Genomic DNA, 19,919 nt, shown 5'->3' on the forward strand with positions numbered 1-19,919 from the left:
TGACACATATACACAAATGGTGAAACACATTAACATGCACAGGAAGGGAAAAACACACACACAAACAAGTTACTTAAAATGTGCATGAATGAGCAGAGAAACATGTAATTGGATAATCAGGGCACACAAAACCACACAGGAAGCTGCAGAGAAATATGGGAAAAAGCAGGCACACACAACACAAACAGTATATAGTGACAAGCAGGCGAATGCACACAATATTTATTTTAAAACGTGGCTACACACAGAGTGATTCTCAAGTTATTTTTGATACTGGACTGAACTGTTCCAGCTACGTTGCCATGTGCAAGTTTATCTGACAATGAGCAGTGTAAGTACGAGATCAGACGTGATAGATTGTTAATACTTGTGTAATTACATAAACATACTTTGCTTGTACTTTATAATGGTATGCGACCAGAAATAGCTCAGTTGTGCAGGCTCCGTCTCACACCACCTCCTTCGCTGTCAGTTAACATACAACAGGCAGCCGTGCCGTACCTGATATGAGCTCCGACATGACACAGTACACTGGGTTCTGTTGAGGACCACTGAAGCTCAATTATCCAAAAGTGATCCTGCCAAGGCATGGAGTGTAGGAACAAGCTGGGACTTGGCATTCCCCGTGCTCTCCAACACTACCTGTCAGGTTCACTTAGCTTGATTTCCCGGGGGCAAGAAAGAAAGCTTTAAAGACTCCATTCAAAGGTAGCACCTGTCCTGATACACAACTCACGCGCCCTGCAGAAGTCAGGATTAGAGATTCTTATGTCCAGCAGTCATGTTCTCTGTCTCCTGCTAACAATATAAGTGACAGGAAGCTACTAAACAATTTCACAGGTTTCGAGCTACTTTATTGTAGTTGAATCTGTGCTGCTACAAAGACTAATCTGTTCTTGGGCAAAAATTAAGGGAACTTATTTTTCTTTGCAGTTTTACAGTAAGCTGAAAGGCATTAATTGCTTTGTAATTTTTTTAGATAACAAAATGCTTTTCTTCACTAAATGTAAAGTGCTTAAGCTTCTCCCGGTGATGAACATGCAGGAGGAATAAGAATTGATGAGGTTTTAGAAATACAGTTTTGCTGCTCCTTTGTTTCATATCAAGCCTTATTCCTTTATTTATTCCTTATAAAAACAATTCTGTTGCCTTTTCCTAACAAAAAGCAGCAAAATAAACAAAAGATAAAAGCAATTACTTCAGAATCAACTCATTATTAAAGAAAATAGTACTTTAAATTTCTACCAGAAAGTTATCTGGCTCGTTGCCCACTGACATTGTTATTCACAGCAGAATGTTTACAGCATTTTTTGTATTTGTGCGTTGTTGTCTTCAGGTAAATAAAGGAGTCACTGTGGTGGATCTGCTCTCATTTGCCAGAGAGCTGGAAGCCCAGACAGACCTCATGGTAAGAACACTTCAGTGGCAATCTGACTGATACAAAAACATCCGTTCTGCATTGTTTCTCACACACACTTAACTAATTCTCTTATTTGCTTGCAATACCATGGGATTACTTGACGGCAAATTCGGGTGTTCTTGTTCTTCAAGTTCTCCTAATAGCTTTCCCTAAACAGACACAGGCTATCATTGAGGTCTGACGGCTGCGCCATGTGTTTATGTGGTTCAGGCAACACTGCACATCTGTTCAAATCCAAATGGCCAGTCCATTAGGCCTCTCCAAGAAGATGGGGTTTGCAGTTAGTTAAATTCAGAAAAACAGGCTTTTAACCCTCCGAACCCCAGTTTCATTTAGTCACATTTTTAGTTACTGTGGCTTCATTTCTCACAGCAATATAAAGTCCTGCACCTCTACAACAACAGCACAACCATATAAGCAATATAACCAGTAACGTTATGATGCCATAAAAAAAAGATAAAAACAAAAGTGGAATTTCTGTAATTACTTTTTTTTTTTTAAATAAGTGGAATCAATATGTACAACCTCCTGCAAGTGCCCCAATGTGTTACTGGACTTGGGGAATAAAGGGGATGCACAAGCAATAGTCAACTATTTAGTAATCCTCGTAACAATAATTATAATATCTTTGTAGTTCCCTTGAAAAGTCCTAATTTTTGTCATTGGTCACAACTGAGTTGCAGCTTTTCATTTACATATTTTTTTTAACAAAATCTGGTGCAAATATTTCACTTTTGCTTATTTTTTTTTAAGTGATGCAGAATTAAGTGATTCAGACAAAATATAACGGTTTTAAACCTATTTTTAGTTATTATTTCTAATGGCACAACACATCAAACATATGTCAACAGTCTGTTTGAAAGTTGAAAGTCTTCCGATTATTTCTGTATTTACAGTTTTGCGCTATACTATAAAGTGTTTTGACGTTTCTAAAAAACTTTCCGACCTGTAGGTAATGCTATGGTTCCTAAGTACAGTGCTACATGCAACATTACCCATCATTCATAATTAAACCTTACTGATCAATTAATGAAAGCATTTGATTCCTCTTTTGATACCTCTGTCTCGTGGATGAGATGAATAAAAATGTCTTAAGATGTACCACAAGATAAGAGAGTTTAAAAACAACAACTCTTTGTGGACATCAGGGATACAGAATGTGTGAGCTTCAATTTCTTTCAGGCCTTCGATAAATTATAATTTCACAAAATTGTGTTTGTGCTTTTCAGCCCAGAGGCCCTCTGCACACTGCTCTCAAGGGCCACATCAGCACTCTGCGGCAGATCCACAGACAACAGATCATCCCTATGGAGCAAGCCATGGTAATACCCCACTGTGTGCCTCTGCTTACAGTCCACACACTCATTCCTGTCTGAACACTTGGTTTTAAGTTAGATTTGTTCAGCCATCCTCTTTACTGAAAAAGCCTTGCTAAACCATTTAAAAATTATGCACAAACAATGGCCAATTTATTTTGCATTAATGTGGCCAATTCAGTTGTAACAGTTGTTCTTTTTCTTTTCCCCGTAAAGATGAACTGACATGACAGTCAAGACAAAAACATCCACAGCAATGCTAGAAATATGCATGAAACAACTAATTTTTTACAGTCCCTTGACTTTTGCACCAGCGTCTGGCAGTCATGCAAAAATTGATCACAGAAGAAGCAGAGACCATTTTTCTCAACCCACACTAGCATCAGCAGAACAGACTCCAATAGTCCCACAGAGGATGTTGTGTTTTTACTCAGAACTGCTTTTGGTTTTTGGTTAAAAACTCCAGCTTCTGTTCTACTTTTGCAGTGAGTGCAGACTAGTACATGCTGACCTAACCTTGACTGGTGCTTGCTCAAAGGCACTCTTAGAAATGCTGAAATAATAATAACTCAACAGGATGACAAAGGTTGAAGAAAATAGTAAGAATATCAGCAGCGTTCAACAGATTTTCCATTTTAGGGTGTATGAAGATATCACTGGCACCTATTGAAGTCAGAGTTTGTATTTAATGCCAGCACGTATTGTGTTACCTTCATCAACTTCTTGTCAACCATAAAGTTGCTCTAATCAGTACTTTGACATTGACCATATAATGTAAAAGGGCTTACTGCTGGGGACAAGCCCACATATTATTATAACACAAGTCTTTAATTCTCTTCAGCTCTACACAGCGTTTCAGCATTCGTCAGCTTATTGCTTTGGTTTTTACAGCTTTACTGGTCCCGCCTCGGCAGCAGCTGTTCTCAGTGAAAAGACTCTTAAAATTGAAGATACACTATCTGCCCAGTGCCAAAGAACAACACACACAGCTAGCCACTAGCTGGTGCAGCAAATGTTAGCTGAGAAGCCATATATTTCTCTTGTGAGTTGGTGGAGGCCAAAACAGAGCTATAAACAGTAAGGCCTAAGGTTTGTTTGTTACTATATACGCTATACAATACCGTAGGATCTTAAACTTAATATTTAAATTAGCCAGTTAAGTTCGTAATGCTAATCTGATTTGTTAACTGGAAAGCACTTTGGATCAATGTCTGTTGTTGTAACTGTGCTGTGCAAATATCAGTGACTTAACTTTGTCAGGTGGCCACAAAAAAAGACCAGTTGGACGCTAATGTTGCTGTGTGTGCTGGGTGATTAAATAAAAACGTAGTCAATCTACAAATGGACAACATTATACATTAATAATATATCAGTGTTGCAGATGAAAGGTTCTTGAGGGAAACTGTGATGTGCTATAGCAGGACTACGTATGGATTCAGCCAAAGCTACTGGATAGGAGTGATTTCTGTGTTATCCTGTGCAAATGACTATTTAAGAGAATGGTATCACCCTTGGCAGAGAAAATATATTTACCCAACATCATCAAAGTCTGTTCTTGGCCCACAGGCATGTGTCATCACACATGTCACGACTGAAACGCCAATTAAATATTCAGTTTTATTTTGTCTGTCGAAGTCGGTGCCAATCTTTTGAATAAAAACAAGGATTTCCAGCTACGAGCAATTCAAACAATCAGTTTTTTTGTTTGCTTTTTTCCCACATTCAACTTCAAGAAATATGTTAGAGCAAGGGTAAGCAGAAATGTGTCCATCTTGTGCTTTTAGTGTCCCCATTCATTATATGGAACATTTAGAGAAAGACTGTGTCCTGTAGATGGCATACTGTACAGTAGACACATGAAGCACATCTAGTCTCGGATGACATTGTGGAATATTGTGTGTGCGTGTGTGTGTTCTTGTAATTACATTTACATGATGATCATATACTCTGTGGTTGTGTACATGAAGGGTTTTGTACCAAAATAGTACAAAATATCCACTTTAAGAAATGAAATGCTGGGTAACTGTTCTATCTGTTCAATCACTGGTGGCCAAACCAGGGGAAACAATAGTTACATACAGTGTATGTAAGTCATTATGTCAAGAGGTAGGGGAACTATTTATTTCTTTGCAATGTGGATATTTTAATTTTGGAATGAAATTCTTCAGCATGCCAGAAATGAAAAAATAATGTTGGTCCTCAAGTTTTGGTTGGTCTTTCTTGGTCTCCATTTGTGTTTTAATGGCGTATGTTTGTGGGTGTTAAAATAGCCCCTCGTCTTTGACATTGGTGTGTTTATTTGTGTCCTTCTAAAGAGCTCATTGAACCAGAGTATGAGGTTCCTGGAGAGAACAGCTTCCGACCTTCCAGTAAGTAAACCAATCCTCAAATCTGAGTCAGAAATGTGTACTTACAGCCGTCCCCAAATGTATTCCTACCCTTCCATTAAGGAAAAGTCAGCATTCACAATAGTCACTCAAATAACAAGAAACTGAAAAAAGTAGTAATAAAATTATATAAAAATTATAATTTAGTGAAATAAGACATTGCTTTTGAATTGTGGTTAAAAAGAAAAGAAAAGAAAAAAAAAAACATACAAAACTGTCCTGGACAAATTAGAGCACTTTGCTGATGAGCAGTGAAATCCAAACACCTGTCAACAGGTGCAGAAGTCTGACTGAGAGTTACAGAAAACACTTGGTTGCAGTGATTGGCTCAAAGGGTTGTTCAAAAAAATATTAGTTCACAGGTCCCATCATGCTTGTTTGCTTTTTTTTTTCTTTTTTTTTTTTATATTTCTGTTGAACCACAATTCTAAAGCAATGTCATGATTTTCATTAAATTTTTATTTATCATTACTTTTGTCAATTTCAGCAGTTTTTTTTCCTTCTTTAATTGGAGGAGATGAACACATTTGAGGACAACTGTAAATTTAATCCTAGTCTCAATGATATTTATTGTCTCTTCTCTGCAGAACAAAGTCCTGGCTGTTATTGAGGCCACCGAAGCTGCCCAGTACCTCATCTCCCACAATGCCACACATTTAATAAATCAGGTTACTACAGAACCATTTACTCTGTTTTCATTCTCAGTTTGTAAATGATGTTTTACTCACATTATGCCCTAATCCTTCACAGGAAACGGGAAAATACACAGCGACCATTGTCGGCTACTTCCATCAATACATAGAGTGGGTCAAAACATCTGTAAGTGTTAATTTGTTAACGTGTTGAGGCTGACGTTCTCATTTCTCTCAAGTGTTGACTTAAATGTTTTGTTCACTGTTCATTCAGTCAAAAACAAACACTGTGGTACTCAGAGCTATGTACTGGCAAAAGAAAAACTTTGCATGTTACATAAGCATTTTGGAGTAAACATAGAGACGACGAATATAAAGTTACAACCTCTATAAATTTGAGGAATTTGCTTTGCGGTACGTTGGTTTCTGCTGTAGTTAACTTTAGGAATTCAGACCAGGGTGAAAAAAACAAGATGTTTCAATCCCAAAGCTTTTCTGTTGAACTGTCAATAAAACATTTTATTTCAATCACAACGTTCTTGTTGTTTTCCGGGAGCGCTTAAAGTACAGGGATCTATTTTACAATGGTTTACAGGTTTTCATGTTAGTGAGTAGAAGTTAACACACAGGGTGTTACTGAGGATATATAGTACAAATTCCTCAATCTGTTGTGTGCTGATGTTTTCTGTTTATTTCCTCCTTTTGTAGCTGGCCATGGAGGTGGCACCATGCAAACCCTTCAGCAACATGGTGGACACAGCGGAAATCATGGCCTGTAGCTTCTTGGTTGACTCAATGGTAATGATACTGCAGATATCGGGAAGCAGACCCCATATAAACTCTAAAACTCAGAGGGATTGGATCGAAAACCAATTCAGTTAATTTAGTTATCTTATAAATTAGCTTGCAAAAAACTTGAAGACAGTTTTGACAGGGGCTACAACTTTAATGACTGCTTTGTAGACAAATCGATGATTCATTAGGTAAAATATTATAAGGCAGTAAAACATGCACGCTAAAATTTGCTAAACCCAAGACATCTTTCAGAGTGCTTTATCTAAAATCCAAAAATGTAGAATTTTCCAGAGCAGAAGAAAAATTCTCACAACTGAGAAGCTTGAACTACACAATGTTTGGCATTATTGTTGGAAAAATCATTCGACTGATTAACAAATGATCAAAATAATTGCCAGCTAACAGTCTGCCGATCCCCCAGTTGACCAAATAACTGCTCAGTTCAGCTCTAAATACTTTCTCTTTCCAACAGAACACTTTCTGGATGGGCCTGGGCTGCAGCACTCTCTTCCTGCTCCCCAGCATCATCCTGGCAGTGAAACTAGCAAAGTATTACCGCAGGATGGACACAGAGGATGTTTACGATGAGTAAGTAGATGTTATTTAAGTACTCTTTCACTGCATATATACAAAAATAGATTTACATTGAAGTATTTACAGTTTAAATAGTTATTTTAGACCCTACATAGTCATTACTGTGGATATTTTATATGCTGTAAATGGTTGCAGGACATCCTTCTGTCTTTTTAGCTTTTTATTTTCTACCTGCTTATTTACATACTTAAAGATTTCAATATTATTTTCTAATACTTATTTATTTTAATATTTGTATTTTACTTCAAGTTCTGGGTTGAGCACAGAATAAATAACCTTTATACGGGGTTCTTCCTTGTCACTGTACTAGTTTGTTGTTGATTTATTCTTCCTACCTTCTCTCTTCCCTGTAGCTCCTCTGTTTCTGGGACTTGGCATTTTACTTTGTGATAACCATTTCTACTATTTCCATTTTCCATATCTTTTTATTTTTTTGTGATTTTCATCCCTTTCTGTCAAGCACTCAGCACTTTACAAAGAAACATTGACACATTTGTCAATTTATATTTATTCTTCATGCACCTTCTCGCCGCCCTCCGTGAACTCTATTCGATCATGGCTTTATACACACACACACACACACACACTAGATGTTCTATAATGTCTCAATTGATCAGTGGCATCTCTTGCCATGTAATCTGTGCTGCATTACAGGCCACTTTCTGGTGCAATTCTTTTGCCAAACATATCAATAACATCTTTATGTTGCTTCTTTTTGTGTATCTTCATAGCGTTGAGACAATTCCCATGAAAACGTAAGACATTTTACCCACCTCCCTCTCCCTTTCAACTTCTATCACTTTGTGCTTTTCTCTTGATCTTGTAAATAGAACTGTTTACTAAATTCTTGGTGCTGGTTTGCGTTTTTAAGCTTGGAATTGCTCTTATGGGTGGATGGTGTGGCTTCTTGTCGTGTGCTACCTTTGAAAAGTGCCCCTTACCTTTCATGAAGGGCTCTTGCAATCATTACCTTACAAGTCCACCTGTTTTTGTAAGTTATGGTGTAAATAATACACTATGGTTTATACTCAAAATATGTTTATCTCCTAACAAGTTTGGCTACTTAAAAAAACAACGTATTTTTACTCTTAAAGTTCAGCATGCCATGTCTGTCATGTTACATTTTTCATCCCTTTTTTGTATACAATATTTTGTTTTCAGTATGGAAATTGGTAATAATGGTTATCATAGTGAGCGCTCACAAGGTATTCCTAATCCTATGATGACAAGGTAAACATTACGTTAATCCTGTTTACTGCATGTGATGGGGAGGTGGAGGCATGCCTGGGGACGTGGGTTATTTAATAAGCACGTGGATGGACACGGTGCATGCCTGCAGGGGAGCTGATTCATTGCACACATGAACACACAAATATGTGGAGGTCATCAAATAACAATGACATGGAAGCTGACAAGTAATGGTGGCTTTTAGTAGGAAAAAAAAAACAAATTGCATTTTGAACCCAATGGTTTTATCAAAGAAATCAAGTCAAATAGTATTTTAAAAGATATTGAAGCAGATTTGTCAAAAATTCATAATTGATTTCTTAAGAATTAGTGGAAAATTGGATGATACCACTCTTCCTTTTGTGCATTTAGTAAGGAAGAGACAGTTTGCCCAATTTAGAAAACAGTTGGCCTGGCTCTGTCTAAAATTAAAAAATCAGCTCATCAACACAATCAGTGGTGGACATGGAGGCATATTCAGATCCTTTACCAAAATAAAAGACCTAATACCACGCTGTCAAAATACTTTGATTCAGGTAAACGTTGTGAATTAGGTGTCAGTTTAATCAGGCAAATGTAAAGTACTAAAGGTGAAACTACTCAGTGCAGACAAATGGTCCATGTTAGTATTATAATATTAGATTAACATTATTGATGCATTAAAGTATACATGGCATTTTACTGTTGTAGTTGGGCAAAGTACTTGTAATTTTCTAAATTTTTTTGTAAAGGACTGTAATTCATTTTCAAAATGGATCAATGTGATTGTTTGGTTTGCAAAAAATTCTGAACATACTGAAAAATGCATAGTAACCTACTACAAGTCTTGGTTTGTTGAACCAATAGTTACCAATCTCAAAATCACTAAAAAATAAATTAAAACAATTGAAATAAACAGAAAGGCATTGATTCCTGGCTTTTGGAAGCTCCTTGTAGGGAAAATACTTAACTTAATAGATAATAGTAAAGTAACAACCTACAGTTATGAAATAAATAAAGTTCAGGAAAAAGTACAATATTTCCCTCAAAAATGTAGTAAAATATAAAGTGGCATGAAAATAAAGTACTCAAGCAAAGTACAAATACCTCTGACTGTTTAGAGTAATAATGAGGTAATTAGTGTAGATTCAGAGATGTTGGTTCACATTTTTTTTAACCATTGACACTGTAAGATTAGCTGCTCATTGATAGCAGTCTTCATGTTCCATTAAGCTCATCATGTCCTGATTTAAGCTCGAGATTTAACACAGGAATTAGGGTGGTATCAATTTACCATGGTCAATTATTTCTCAAAAGGAATAAATTAACACAAATATTGATTACAATGGGATGCAGTAAATCTGTGAAACAAAAAGTGTCACCAGAACACAGCAAGAAACTCTGACTGACACTTCTGCTACCATCACTTTTCTCCGTCATGTCGCCAAATGTTCTGCTCTGTGGTTTTCTGGAAATCTACCATATCACTAACCTACTGCATGCTCTATGTGCACGCTGGGATGCTCATGTGGAATGAAAAATCTTCCTGTTTCCTCTCATCTAGAGTCAGCCAAAGTCCGATGAATGTACACCTGATCATTTTGTTCAGAGAGAGGCAAGCATGTCAAGCTTTGGTGTGACGCTGGGAATGCTGCTCCTTTGATTTTCTCCTTAATCTAACAAAACGTCTAACTGCATGTTATACATTTTTAAGTTGCATTTGGACGGGGATGACTTTGGCCAACCAACCTACTGTAACAGAAGCTATAGGCAGAGAGCAAAATAGCTAAATTACAGACAAGACCAAACACTAGCTGGTTCTTGCTGCCACAATCATCCCCCACATCATCTTTGAAACTTGTTAAACTTGTCTTTTATACGAGAGCAGTTTCCTCCCAAGAAGAACTGTCCACATTTTACATTTGTGATGTTTTACTGGAAAGCAAAAAATTAGATAAAATATAATGATACTTTGCTATTTTGAGCAGTGCTTTTCAGGTTTTTTCTTAAAATGCACACACGTTTTTAGAATGAAACTCACAAATCACATGAAGGGGCAGTAAGTAATCGACATAAAACCTCATTTGACCTTTATCTGTAGTCAGAAAGTACTGAAACACTGACGCTCAACTGTGTTAGTCTGAAGCAAGTAATACATTTAGAACAGTGTCACGTAGGTTAGGATTTGTGATGATGACACAGCAGGCAGAAATGTGTCCATGAAAACGTTTTAAGCAAGAGAAGCAAAAAAACATTTTGCAGCAATCTTTGGCAATCCACAGGTGCTGTGACAACAACAACAACACCGACCATCTCACAAATATTCTTCTGTGATTGTTATTTGGAGCATTCAGAAATGTACTTAATGCCCCTTTAACTAGCTGCAGAGTTTAAACTCGGAGGATGCAGCTGTTTTGCTCTCTGTCTTGTGAACTGCTTGTCCTTCTCCTCTTTGTCAGAAGATGAGAAGCAAGCCACGGTTTCACTAAATGGTGATGAGTTAGTTGAATTTCCTGTCGGTGGCTGTTAATTTTGTGCCCTTTGCGTGTGTGTGTGTGTGTGCCTGTAGCATCCCTACCTATGATACCATGAACAGGTTCCCGCGGGCCTCGGCTCCTCCGAGGCACATCGACTGGTGACAGACAGCCAGCTCTTGTTCTGGCTCCTGAAAGGTACAGGAAGACTGACGAATCAGACGTCTGTTTCTCTAACACCGTTTCATTTAATCCCTTCCAGTCGTACACATTTCCTTCACACAGCTGCCACCTTGTCCTGCTGTTTGCCTGCCATCAGCGTGCCATCTACCTCTCTCCTCTGTTTTTAATCTTGTTTCTTACGTGTCGCTCCGATCTAACTCTCTTAACACTTCTTCACAGCTTGTTTTAGTGCTTTTGTGCTCGCAGGAAAACCATCATGGTGAGAATTACTAATTTTAGAATCACTAACGAGCCGTAAATGTCTTCACTGTGTGTGTGTCTGACTGCTTGTGACTGTTTAGTGTGTGTGTTGTAGAGGAGAGAAACTGAATGTGCTTGTTCAGAATAACATAATTTAGTTCTAAAAACTGCCTTTAACCTGTCGGACCAGCTTCATGTCTTGGTTGGAACAGTTCTTTTCATGTAGTAAATGAGATTAGTGTGATTAGAATTTCGCTTAAACATCACATTTGATGCATTTGCAATCTCTGTCCTCTGTGCTGGCAGGACCTGCTGTTCAGATAAATAATGAGCGTTGCAAATCGCAAGCAGCTCAGTTTGTTTGGAGGTCTTTTTCTGTCAGAGCTACATGCTGCAATGTGACATGTTAACATGTCCCAGTAGGACAACTAAGACACTTCACCTACTCTGACAAGTCGAAATGCCTGCTGTAAAAAAGACTGATTGTTCCTAGAGTTTTTCTTTCAAGTGACACTGTAGGAAGTTTACAAAATCTTCTTGGCATGCCCACTCATATCTAAAGCTGACACCAAGTTCAGCAAAATGGGAGTCAAGACAGTCTCGAGCATGGCCACAGGGTGAATAGCTTCAGCAAAACAGCAGCCACAGGAGCTGAACACTAAACAGTACAATATACAGCCACTGAGTACTTCATTAGGAACACCAGTGTAATCTAATGCAGGCCGACACTAAAGCTCAGCCATAAACTTACACTTTTCCTAAATTACACATTGTCTGTTTTTATTGACAGTCAGAGAGCTGATGTTTCTACTTCAAGTAATCTATTCCTAATATTTACAAAAAGAAAATTACTCTATTATACTCTACAAAAAAAGAAAACATATGCACTTAACCTGTTTACATGGTAGTGGTGTTTATAGTTGTAGAAAAATAACTACGAAGATATATGTCATTATTACATCTTCTACAAACTAGACGCGCCATATGACAACCTGCTCTGCTATATACTGGTTTTGAGCCATGCTGCATTGATTTTTTTTGGATTTTTTTCTCAATCTCTCCAGTTGTTTCTACATTTGTCACCTCTCTGTTCTGTGTAGATACAACCTGCAGTTTACTTGAATAATCTGATTTTTTTTTTTGTCACGTGACTCTTAGTTGCAGTTGAGCCCCTGATGACTTCTTAATATATCACAATTTTAATCTTAGATTTGTTTATTTTCCCAACAAAAGAAAATGTAATTTTCTTTTATGTAAGGTTTAACTTTTTTATATTACCCTAGCTTTCATTTTGATCAGTGGTATTTCATTATGGAGAAAGATAAAGTTATATAAGTTATGTAGAATTATGACAGAAAAATTTGGTTTGTCAGGCTACACTAGAATAATTCTGGGTTACAGGTTCATTTGTAGTTTATATATTTTTTCTAAAAAAAAAAAAAGACCCTTCTATTTATTTTATTTTTTTATTATTATTTTTTTTTACCAAATGACATATAGCAGTTTGAAACTTAACTTTCAATATCTGGAGGGAAAAGCATTATTCCCAGTGGAGAGCAGGTTTTGGGGAAGTAATGTAACAACAGACCTTTTTTTTTTAGTTTCAAAAAGCACAGAGAATTCTTTGAAAATCCCCTCTGGAGCTTCATGAAAGCATCATTGACAGTTCTTTTATTTCACAACCCAGCCAGAGCTGCAATAATCTCCTGGCCCATTCATAAGAAAACACAGTATGATTTGAATTATTTACTTAATGTCGACAAAAAAAAAATCTAATTCGTTTTTCTCTAATGTTTGTCTTCCCAGTGCCCTCGAAAACTGGAACTAAAATACACCACAGTAAGTTTTTTTTCTTCTTACTATTTTTACATTTCAGATTGTAAAGCTAAAGCTGCAGCGGATCCAACAGCAGAATGAGTTTCAATTTGCCAATCAATAGTAAGGAATACGGTGCTTCAGAACCACTGCTGTTAAGGTATCCATTTTACAAGCAATTTGCTCCTACATCAAGTGTGAAGATCTAATTTTCCCAAAAAAAGAGAGGAAAGAGAGACACAATGAGACTTTAGCATTTTCACCTGATCAGAGAATTATATTGGAGCAAATTACAACACCAAAAAAAACAGGTCACTATTATAAAGATAATGAAATCTCTTGCTTTGAAGTGATTTGTATTGACTGATTTGATCTGATGTCTTGGATGCAAGAGAGATTGTTTTATCACATTAAAGGTTTTTTTTTTTATTTTCATTTTAAGATAAAATTGAGTGTTTATTCGTGCAGAGTCTATGTCATGTCTTGACAGTATAACAAGAAACATCTTTTTATAAAGAACTGAAAAGAATGGTACAAGGTTGTGCTGTATCATTTCCTACATTGGTACTAAATTAGTAAAATGTGTATATCCACTATTATCTTGCTTTGGTATTTGCACCTTTTACACTTTCTAATGTATAAAACTGACATTTTTTAACATCCAAGTTATAGTCAATAACCCAAATGACATAGTAAAAACATGTAGTTGTTTTGTTTTTTGTTTTTCAAAATGTTTGCAAATGTAATAATGACCAAAAACTGAAATCTCCCACTTACAAACCTGTTCAGACCACTGATGTAGTATTTTGTAGAAGCCTCTTTGGCAGCAGTTACAGCTGCCAGCATTCTTGATTAATCCTCTGCAGGCTTTGTAGGCCTGGATGTGGGCAGTTTATCCCACTCTACCTGCAGATCCTCTCAAGCTCTGTCCGAGTGGATGGGAAACATCTGTGATCTGGCACCTTCAGTTTTCCACAGATGTTCAAGTGACTGTCAGGCTCAGGGGTGAACTGTCCCCCTCAGGTCTCAGGTTTTCTGCAGCAGGTTTTCTTTGAGGACCTCTCTGTATTCGGTTGCATTCATCCTTCCCTCAGTTTTTACTAGTCTCTGTGTCCGTGTTGCTAAGAAGCACCAACATAGCATGATGCTGCTGCCACCACCATTCTTTACAGTAGGGATGCTATTAGCAGCCAGTTAGCAGTGTTTGGACATCTGCCTAAAGAGCTCAAGTCGTTTCACCAGAACAAAGAAACTTCAATACTGGTGCTGTCAGATGACTTCAAATGCTGTTTGACAAACTTCAAGCAGGCTATAATTTGTCTCTTACTCAAAACATCCATCCAGCTGCTAAGATGGTCATCCTTCTGCTAGGTTCTCCATCTTTGCAGAAGCTCTGCTCATGACCAATGGGCTCCTGGTCACCTGAGGCTAAACTGACTTGGTCACCCCTCAGTAACCTATTTAACTTTGTTAATGTCACAGCTGCCGTCTTCCTGGAAACACTCAAAGCTTTTAGAAATGCACTTCATCCATTCCGCTGCAAGGTGGCGCAGTTGGTTAGCACTGTTGCCTCGCAGCAAGAAGGTCGCCGGTTCACGTCCCGGTGGGGGCACAGGGATCTTTCTGCGTGAAGTTTGCATGTTCTCCCCGTGCAGCGTGGGTTCTCTCCAGGTTCTCCGGCTTCCTCCCACAAGGTCCAAAAACATGTTGAGGTTAATCGGTAACTATGGCCCTGCAATGGACTGGTGACCTGTCCAGGGTGTCCCCTGCCTTCGCCCTAAGTTGGCTGGGTTAGGCTCCAGCCTCCCACGACCCTAGTGAGGATTAAGCAGAGTATAGATAATGGATGGATGGATGGACTTCACCCATTCCCTGATCTATGTCTTGGCGCATTCATTTTCTATCACAGAAGTCTGCAAAGAGTTCCTTGGAATTTATGGCTACAACACTGTTTGTCTTTCCAAACTATGTCGGTATTTGAGAGATTACAGTTTCAGATTTTTCTTACATTTGCAATAATTTCCTGCAGAAGTGTTTTACTTTGTCAGTGTGGGCTATTGAGTGTAGATTTTATTAAATGACCCATTTATAATTAAATCTACAACCCAATAAATGTGTAAAAAGTGAAAGGGTCTAAATACTTTCTTTAGCAACTGTAAGTAGACTTAAAGCCAATGTGTATTCTTTGGGTCGACTAACCAGAGCATGTCCTATTTTCTCGTCTGTTTTTCAGCTGCTCATTCCCCAACTCCTTGGACCAGATGAAGTTCAATAAAAGCTGGTTTCTTTACAACACAGCGAGAACACACAAAGTCCTGCAGATGCTTTTATCTTCAATGATCAACTGAACCTTTTCATTCAGGCCAATCACAGCCTTCAGTGCGGTTACTGCCTGCAGGACGTCAAACTCTTCTCCCCTCAGCATCACCCTGAGCCAGGCTTGTTCTGCATTTTTTAAAAGAAAAAAAAAAAAAGACTGCTGTGTCTGCGTTTACATTTGTTCAGATACAAAACAAAGCTGAAAAAACATTCAGTGAGAGGACATAACATTAACTGTGATGCTTGTTCGTTTAAATGTTCTTATTTGTGCTTAAGAAAACAGAGGCTGAAAGGTCACCTAAAGGACACAGCAAGGTGATAGAGGACTTTTTTTGTTTCTTCCTGCACCTAAAATGGATGTAGTGCTTTCAACCTACGCTAGTGTTAAAGGTACAATAGAGTGAAAATACACCTGTGACAAAAGCTGCAACTTAGCATGAAGTATAGTGTGTTCAAAAGTGCTGTTTTGTTGAAAATGACACATCCTTTTTACTTGCAGTATGTTTCGGATGGCGGATGTGTGGTATCTTAATGACTGAAAACTGCATGGCTTGAACAAAGTGGTAAAATACAGAGACGGGTTGGGGGATATCTTAAGGAAAGTTAGCATGACTGTTTAAAATGTTTACAGTATTTCAAGAACGTTTGTCTTTGCTGGTTTGGGGCACATTGCAAATGACAGGTTGCCTTTCAGAAGTATATTTTATCCTGGAATTTGACAGATTTGCTCCCTTTTTAAAAGAGAAAATCCACCATCAGATGCTGTTACGCTGCTGAAAATCAACAATCCGGGAATTATTTTGCTACAGTGTTTGAACGCTACTCCTCACATTTTCTACCAGAACAAATCTCCTTTAACCTTTGAGTCAGATGTTATTTCCCTACATGCCCCAGAATGCCTTTAAACAACATCTGAAGTTGCAAAACAATTGCATTTAAGAAGATAAAGTGAAAGATGGCTTGATGCGGCATTGTATTCTGGGCTGCTAAGCTGATGTCCTTACATATGTATTCTTGTATGGACGTCAGATGCCAGTAGTTTTCATCTAGTTATCCATTAAAACCTCCACAGATTGTAAGCTTCCGAAAGAAATCACACATTAAAGAAGTGAGGACATTACTGTTGTATCTGTTACTATGTACAACAGATATATGTTTTTACCTTGCAAGATATATCTGGTACCCTGACCTTCTAGGAAGTGTCCCCCCCATATTCCATACTACTCACTTAGAAGGCTAAAAAAGCACATCTCTGTTGTGTCTGTGCTGGAAATATCTGACAAAAACATTGTACTATCAAAGTTAATATGATGCCAAACATCAAAATCAGGCCACAACTTCACCAACAGTGTAAGTATTTTGGGTGGATTTTCCCTTTAAACTATATCATAAAGTCAGAGAATAACCTATAACCACACTTTTAGGTTCCCTATGTGATGAACTTATTAGTAATACTCGCTATCATGTTGAGTTCACTAACATGGCATTTTCACTGAGATCTTTCTTGCTTTCTAGAGTTGCTACTTTTAAAATGGAGAATTCGTTCTCAAGCCAAATCCTGTTTTGTTTTTTTCCTTTTTACTGTAGATCTCAGGTCTTTAGTGGTCTATCAGCTATGTGCTTATGTTGTTTTCTTTTTTCGCTTTTTAAAAACCCACAGTAGCGATGAATACATTTTAAACTACGGAACAAGTGAATGTATTCAAAAGCTTTTTTGTTTTATTATTTTGTATTGCTTGATATGGAAGTTGACTGAGAAATATGCTGAAGTCTATCTTTAATGCATTGGGCACGCCAATCCAGTTACCCCACCCACCTCAGCTTCATGTTTACAGGAACATTTGCAGCTGCTGTCAGCAAAGTAATGGTGAAAAAGTAGACAATCCATTATTGGGACAAGAGAGCGCTGTCAATCAAATAGTAGAAAAGAGAAGCATGCTTTACGGTTTACATAGTTGATGGTGTTGATGTACACTGTGAAAATGTCCATCTTAACATTAAAATTGTTGATTTTAGGTGTCTTATTATTGTATTCACACATCATAAGTTAGCCTGGAACAACCCCACAACTCCAATTGTTAGGATTTACAATAATAAAGGTCACATTGAATCAAGTAAAAACTGTCAATGAGATGAAATATGTAACTATGATTTTAAGAAAGTGCTAACAACATTTGTAAACGATCTGATTATTAGCAGCGACTGAGTAGCACTGGAAACTAGTCAAAATATTTCACCTCATGTACCTTAAATCCCTTTTTATTATTCATTTTTTATGTATTTTAACTTAAATTGCCTTCACATTACAAACTAATTGATGCTGAGAAAAGTAGTAGCCCAGGAATTCACGTTTTCCTTAGATAGAAATTTAATTGGCCACATAACCATGATCCAAGCTAGTTACCAATTTGTTTTAGCGAGTGAACTAGGTAACCTCATTTTTACATATGCTATTTCATATTAAATGGTAATTTTTAAAATTCCTCACATTGGCATTGCAAATTCTCTTCATCTTGTAAATCCAACAGAGTAGGGATATACCTTTAGGTTAATTTCTGGCCACTCAGATACCTCTGTGACAGCTTCGCTACATGTGGCTGCAGCTAATACATGAGGTAACTTCTCTGTTTTACAAAATCCCAAAGTAGCCTACAGAGACACCAGGTAAGGACACACAATGATTAAAATTGGTTTTAAGTATGTAGCAAAAAAAAAAATGTCAATGAGGTGAAATTAGTAAAAACAATTGTGTGATTTTGAGAAAACTTTCAGTTTTTTTTAAAATAATTAGTTATGCTAGCTTTTCGATCCACTACTGTTGGCATCAACTAATTGGTATTGGACAGAAAATATTTCCAATCTTGTCCCCTATTCATACGTTATTATTTGTATATCTTAACCACTTTCACAATACAAACATAGTCAATATGTTTCAAGTTGTTTCATTTCCTCATTTCTTATTAAGATGGACATTTTTGAAGTATTTGTGTGCTCACTTTGACAAGACTATCACCGGTTTTCTTGTCTGCTAGAGTCTGGATGTGACCCATCTTGGGAGAAAAAAAAATGTATTTTACTAAGTGCTTAAACTAGATATCGTGTATCAAAACCCTGGATGGATCAGATACAATGGTAACTGGTTTGAACTGTGATGCTCCAAAGTTGGGCACTGATGGAGCCACGGAAGAGGACCTTTTTATGTGGTGGTGAAAAGAGAGTGTACAAATTGTGAATAAACTTTGAAATTCAAGTCATTATCTCCCTGTCATTCTTCTGGGAATTCTGTGGTTTGAATCAGCATGCATTTCTGGGCAACATGTTTTTATTGTGGTTGAATATTTTTGGTTTAATACAAAATAGAGAAGAATTTGAGGGTTTTCATATTTGTTGTAAAGCCAAAAAAGAGGAGTATACCTCACATGCATTAAGCAAAAAATGTCATTTACATAGTTAATTATTATAAATGAACATAGTGTGCTACTGAACGCTTGCTCATTGTGTATCTTAAGAGTTTGACATAGCACTGCACATTCTTATGTGGTGCTGCCACTGCTGGCCACCCCCCGCTGGGTTGCGTTACTGGTCAGCTATTTCAATAAGAGATGATTATCTTTTTCCATAAGCTTCGTTCTGAGGTTTGTTTCAGGCACCAAGCAGTATGTGAAAAAACACCACTCGCAAAACCACATGCCATCTCATTGCTGCTTCTAAACAGGCTTGTATAGAAACCGATGAGAACAAAACTAGTCAAAAACAGAAGTAGCGGTTGAGAGAAAATCCCTTATTTTTTTATTATGTTTACTTTCACATCAAACGTTGGGTGGGAGAAGGTCTTTCAGAGATTTTTACAAACTGTCCTTGCATGTTACTGTATTTACAATCCATAATAGCTTTTATAGGCAGAGCCATTCTCTAACAACATCAGAAGGCGCTGAAATGTGAACTTTAAGGTGCTTTCCAGACAAGTATTTAACGTTTGAAGGGCATAACATGTCAGGAAAGTTCACTCGCTGAAAAACAGCAAAGAAATAACTTCATTTATTAATCGATACTGGAATTCAATGGACACAATGCTACTGGATGTTAAATGTGTCTTATTGTGATTACATCTTTTGGTTGCCATTATTAGCTATTTCATTAAGGCACCTGTGTTGGGAGCAGCTACACAAAATTAAGCTGCAATAAAGAGAATATTGCACACAATTGTGGGAAGCATTAAATGCATTTATAGAGGCAGATAGATCAGAGAAAGTGTGCTGGTGAGCATGCTGCAATCTCAAGGGAACAGGGACATTAAGGTGGGGGTGGTGTGAACATTTTAATAAGAAACTGTGTTTGGCAAAAGTGGGACTACAGCTGAGGAGTGTCCCCTCACCTAAAAACTAGGATAGAATAACTGAGGGAATGAACATAAAACTTACAACTTGTGAATACACTGGCAATTTTAGAGACTTGCTTTAAATGTAAATTACATCTGTGATGTCTTGTGATACAAGCCCCTTTTCCCCCGATGGGGCTGAAAATAAAGCCACACTATC

General features: G+C 37.4%; 1 protein-coding gene across 1 annotated transcript in view; it reads left to right on the forward strand.

Annotated features, from left to right (window-relative positions):
- The window catches only part of prom1a (prominin 1a), a gene marked incomplete at its 5' end in the record, with an annotated part of 63,154 nt that extends 44,523 nt beyond the window's left edge, over positions 1–18,631 (forward strand). Inside the window, 11 exons of the mRNA XM_008297543.1 lie at positions 1,337–1,408; positions 2,650–2,742; positions 5,052–5,105; positions 5,711–5,791; positions 5,874–5,942; positions 6,464–6,553; positions 7,023–7,138; positions 7,876–7,899; positions 10,920–11,022; positions 13,054–13,086; positions 15,296–18,631. Of these exons, the coding sequence (XP_008295765.1) occupies positions 1,337–1,408; positions 2,650–2,742; positions 5,052–5,105; positions 5,711–5,791; positions 5,874–5,942; positions 6,464–6,553; positions 7,023–7,138; positions 7,876–7,899; positions 10,920–10,989 (669 nt within the window). The remainder of the gene's footprint in view (positions 1–1,336; positions 1,409–2,649; positions 2,743–5,051; positions 5,106–5,710; positions 5,792–5,873; positions 5,943–6,463; positions 6,554–7,022; positions 7,139–7,875; positions 7,900–10,919; positions 11,023–13,053; positions 13,087–15,295) is intronic.
- Positions 18,632–19,919: the final 1,288 nt, after the last annotated feature.

Source organism: Stegastes partitus, unplaced genomic scaffold, assembly GCF_000690725.1.
Source record: "Stegastes partitus isolate 25-593 unplaced genomic scaffold, Stegastes_partitus-1.0.2 Scaffold1228, whole genome shotgun sequence".
Classification (NCBI taxonomy): domain Eukaryota; kingdom Metazoa; phylum Chordata; class Actinopteri; family Pomacentridae; genus Stegastes; species Stegastes partitus.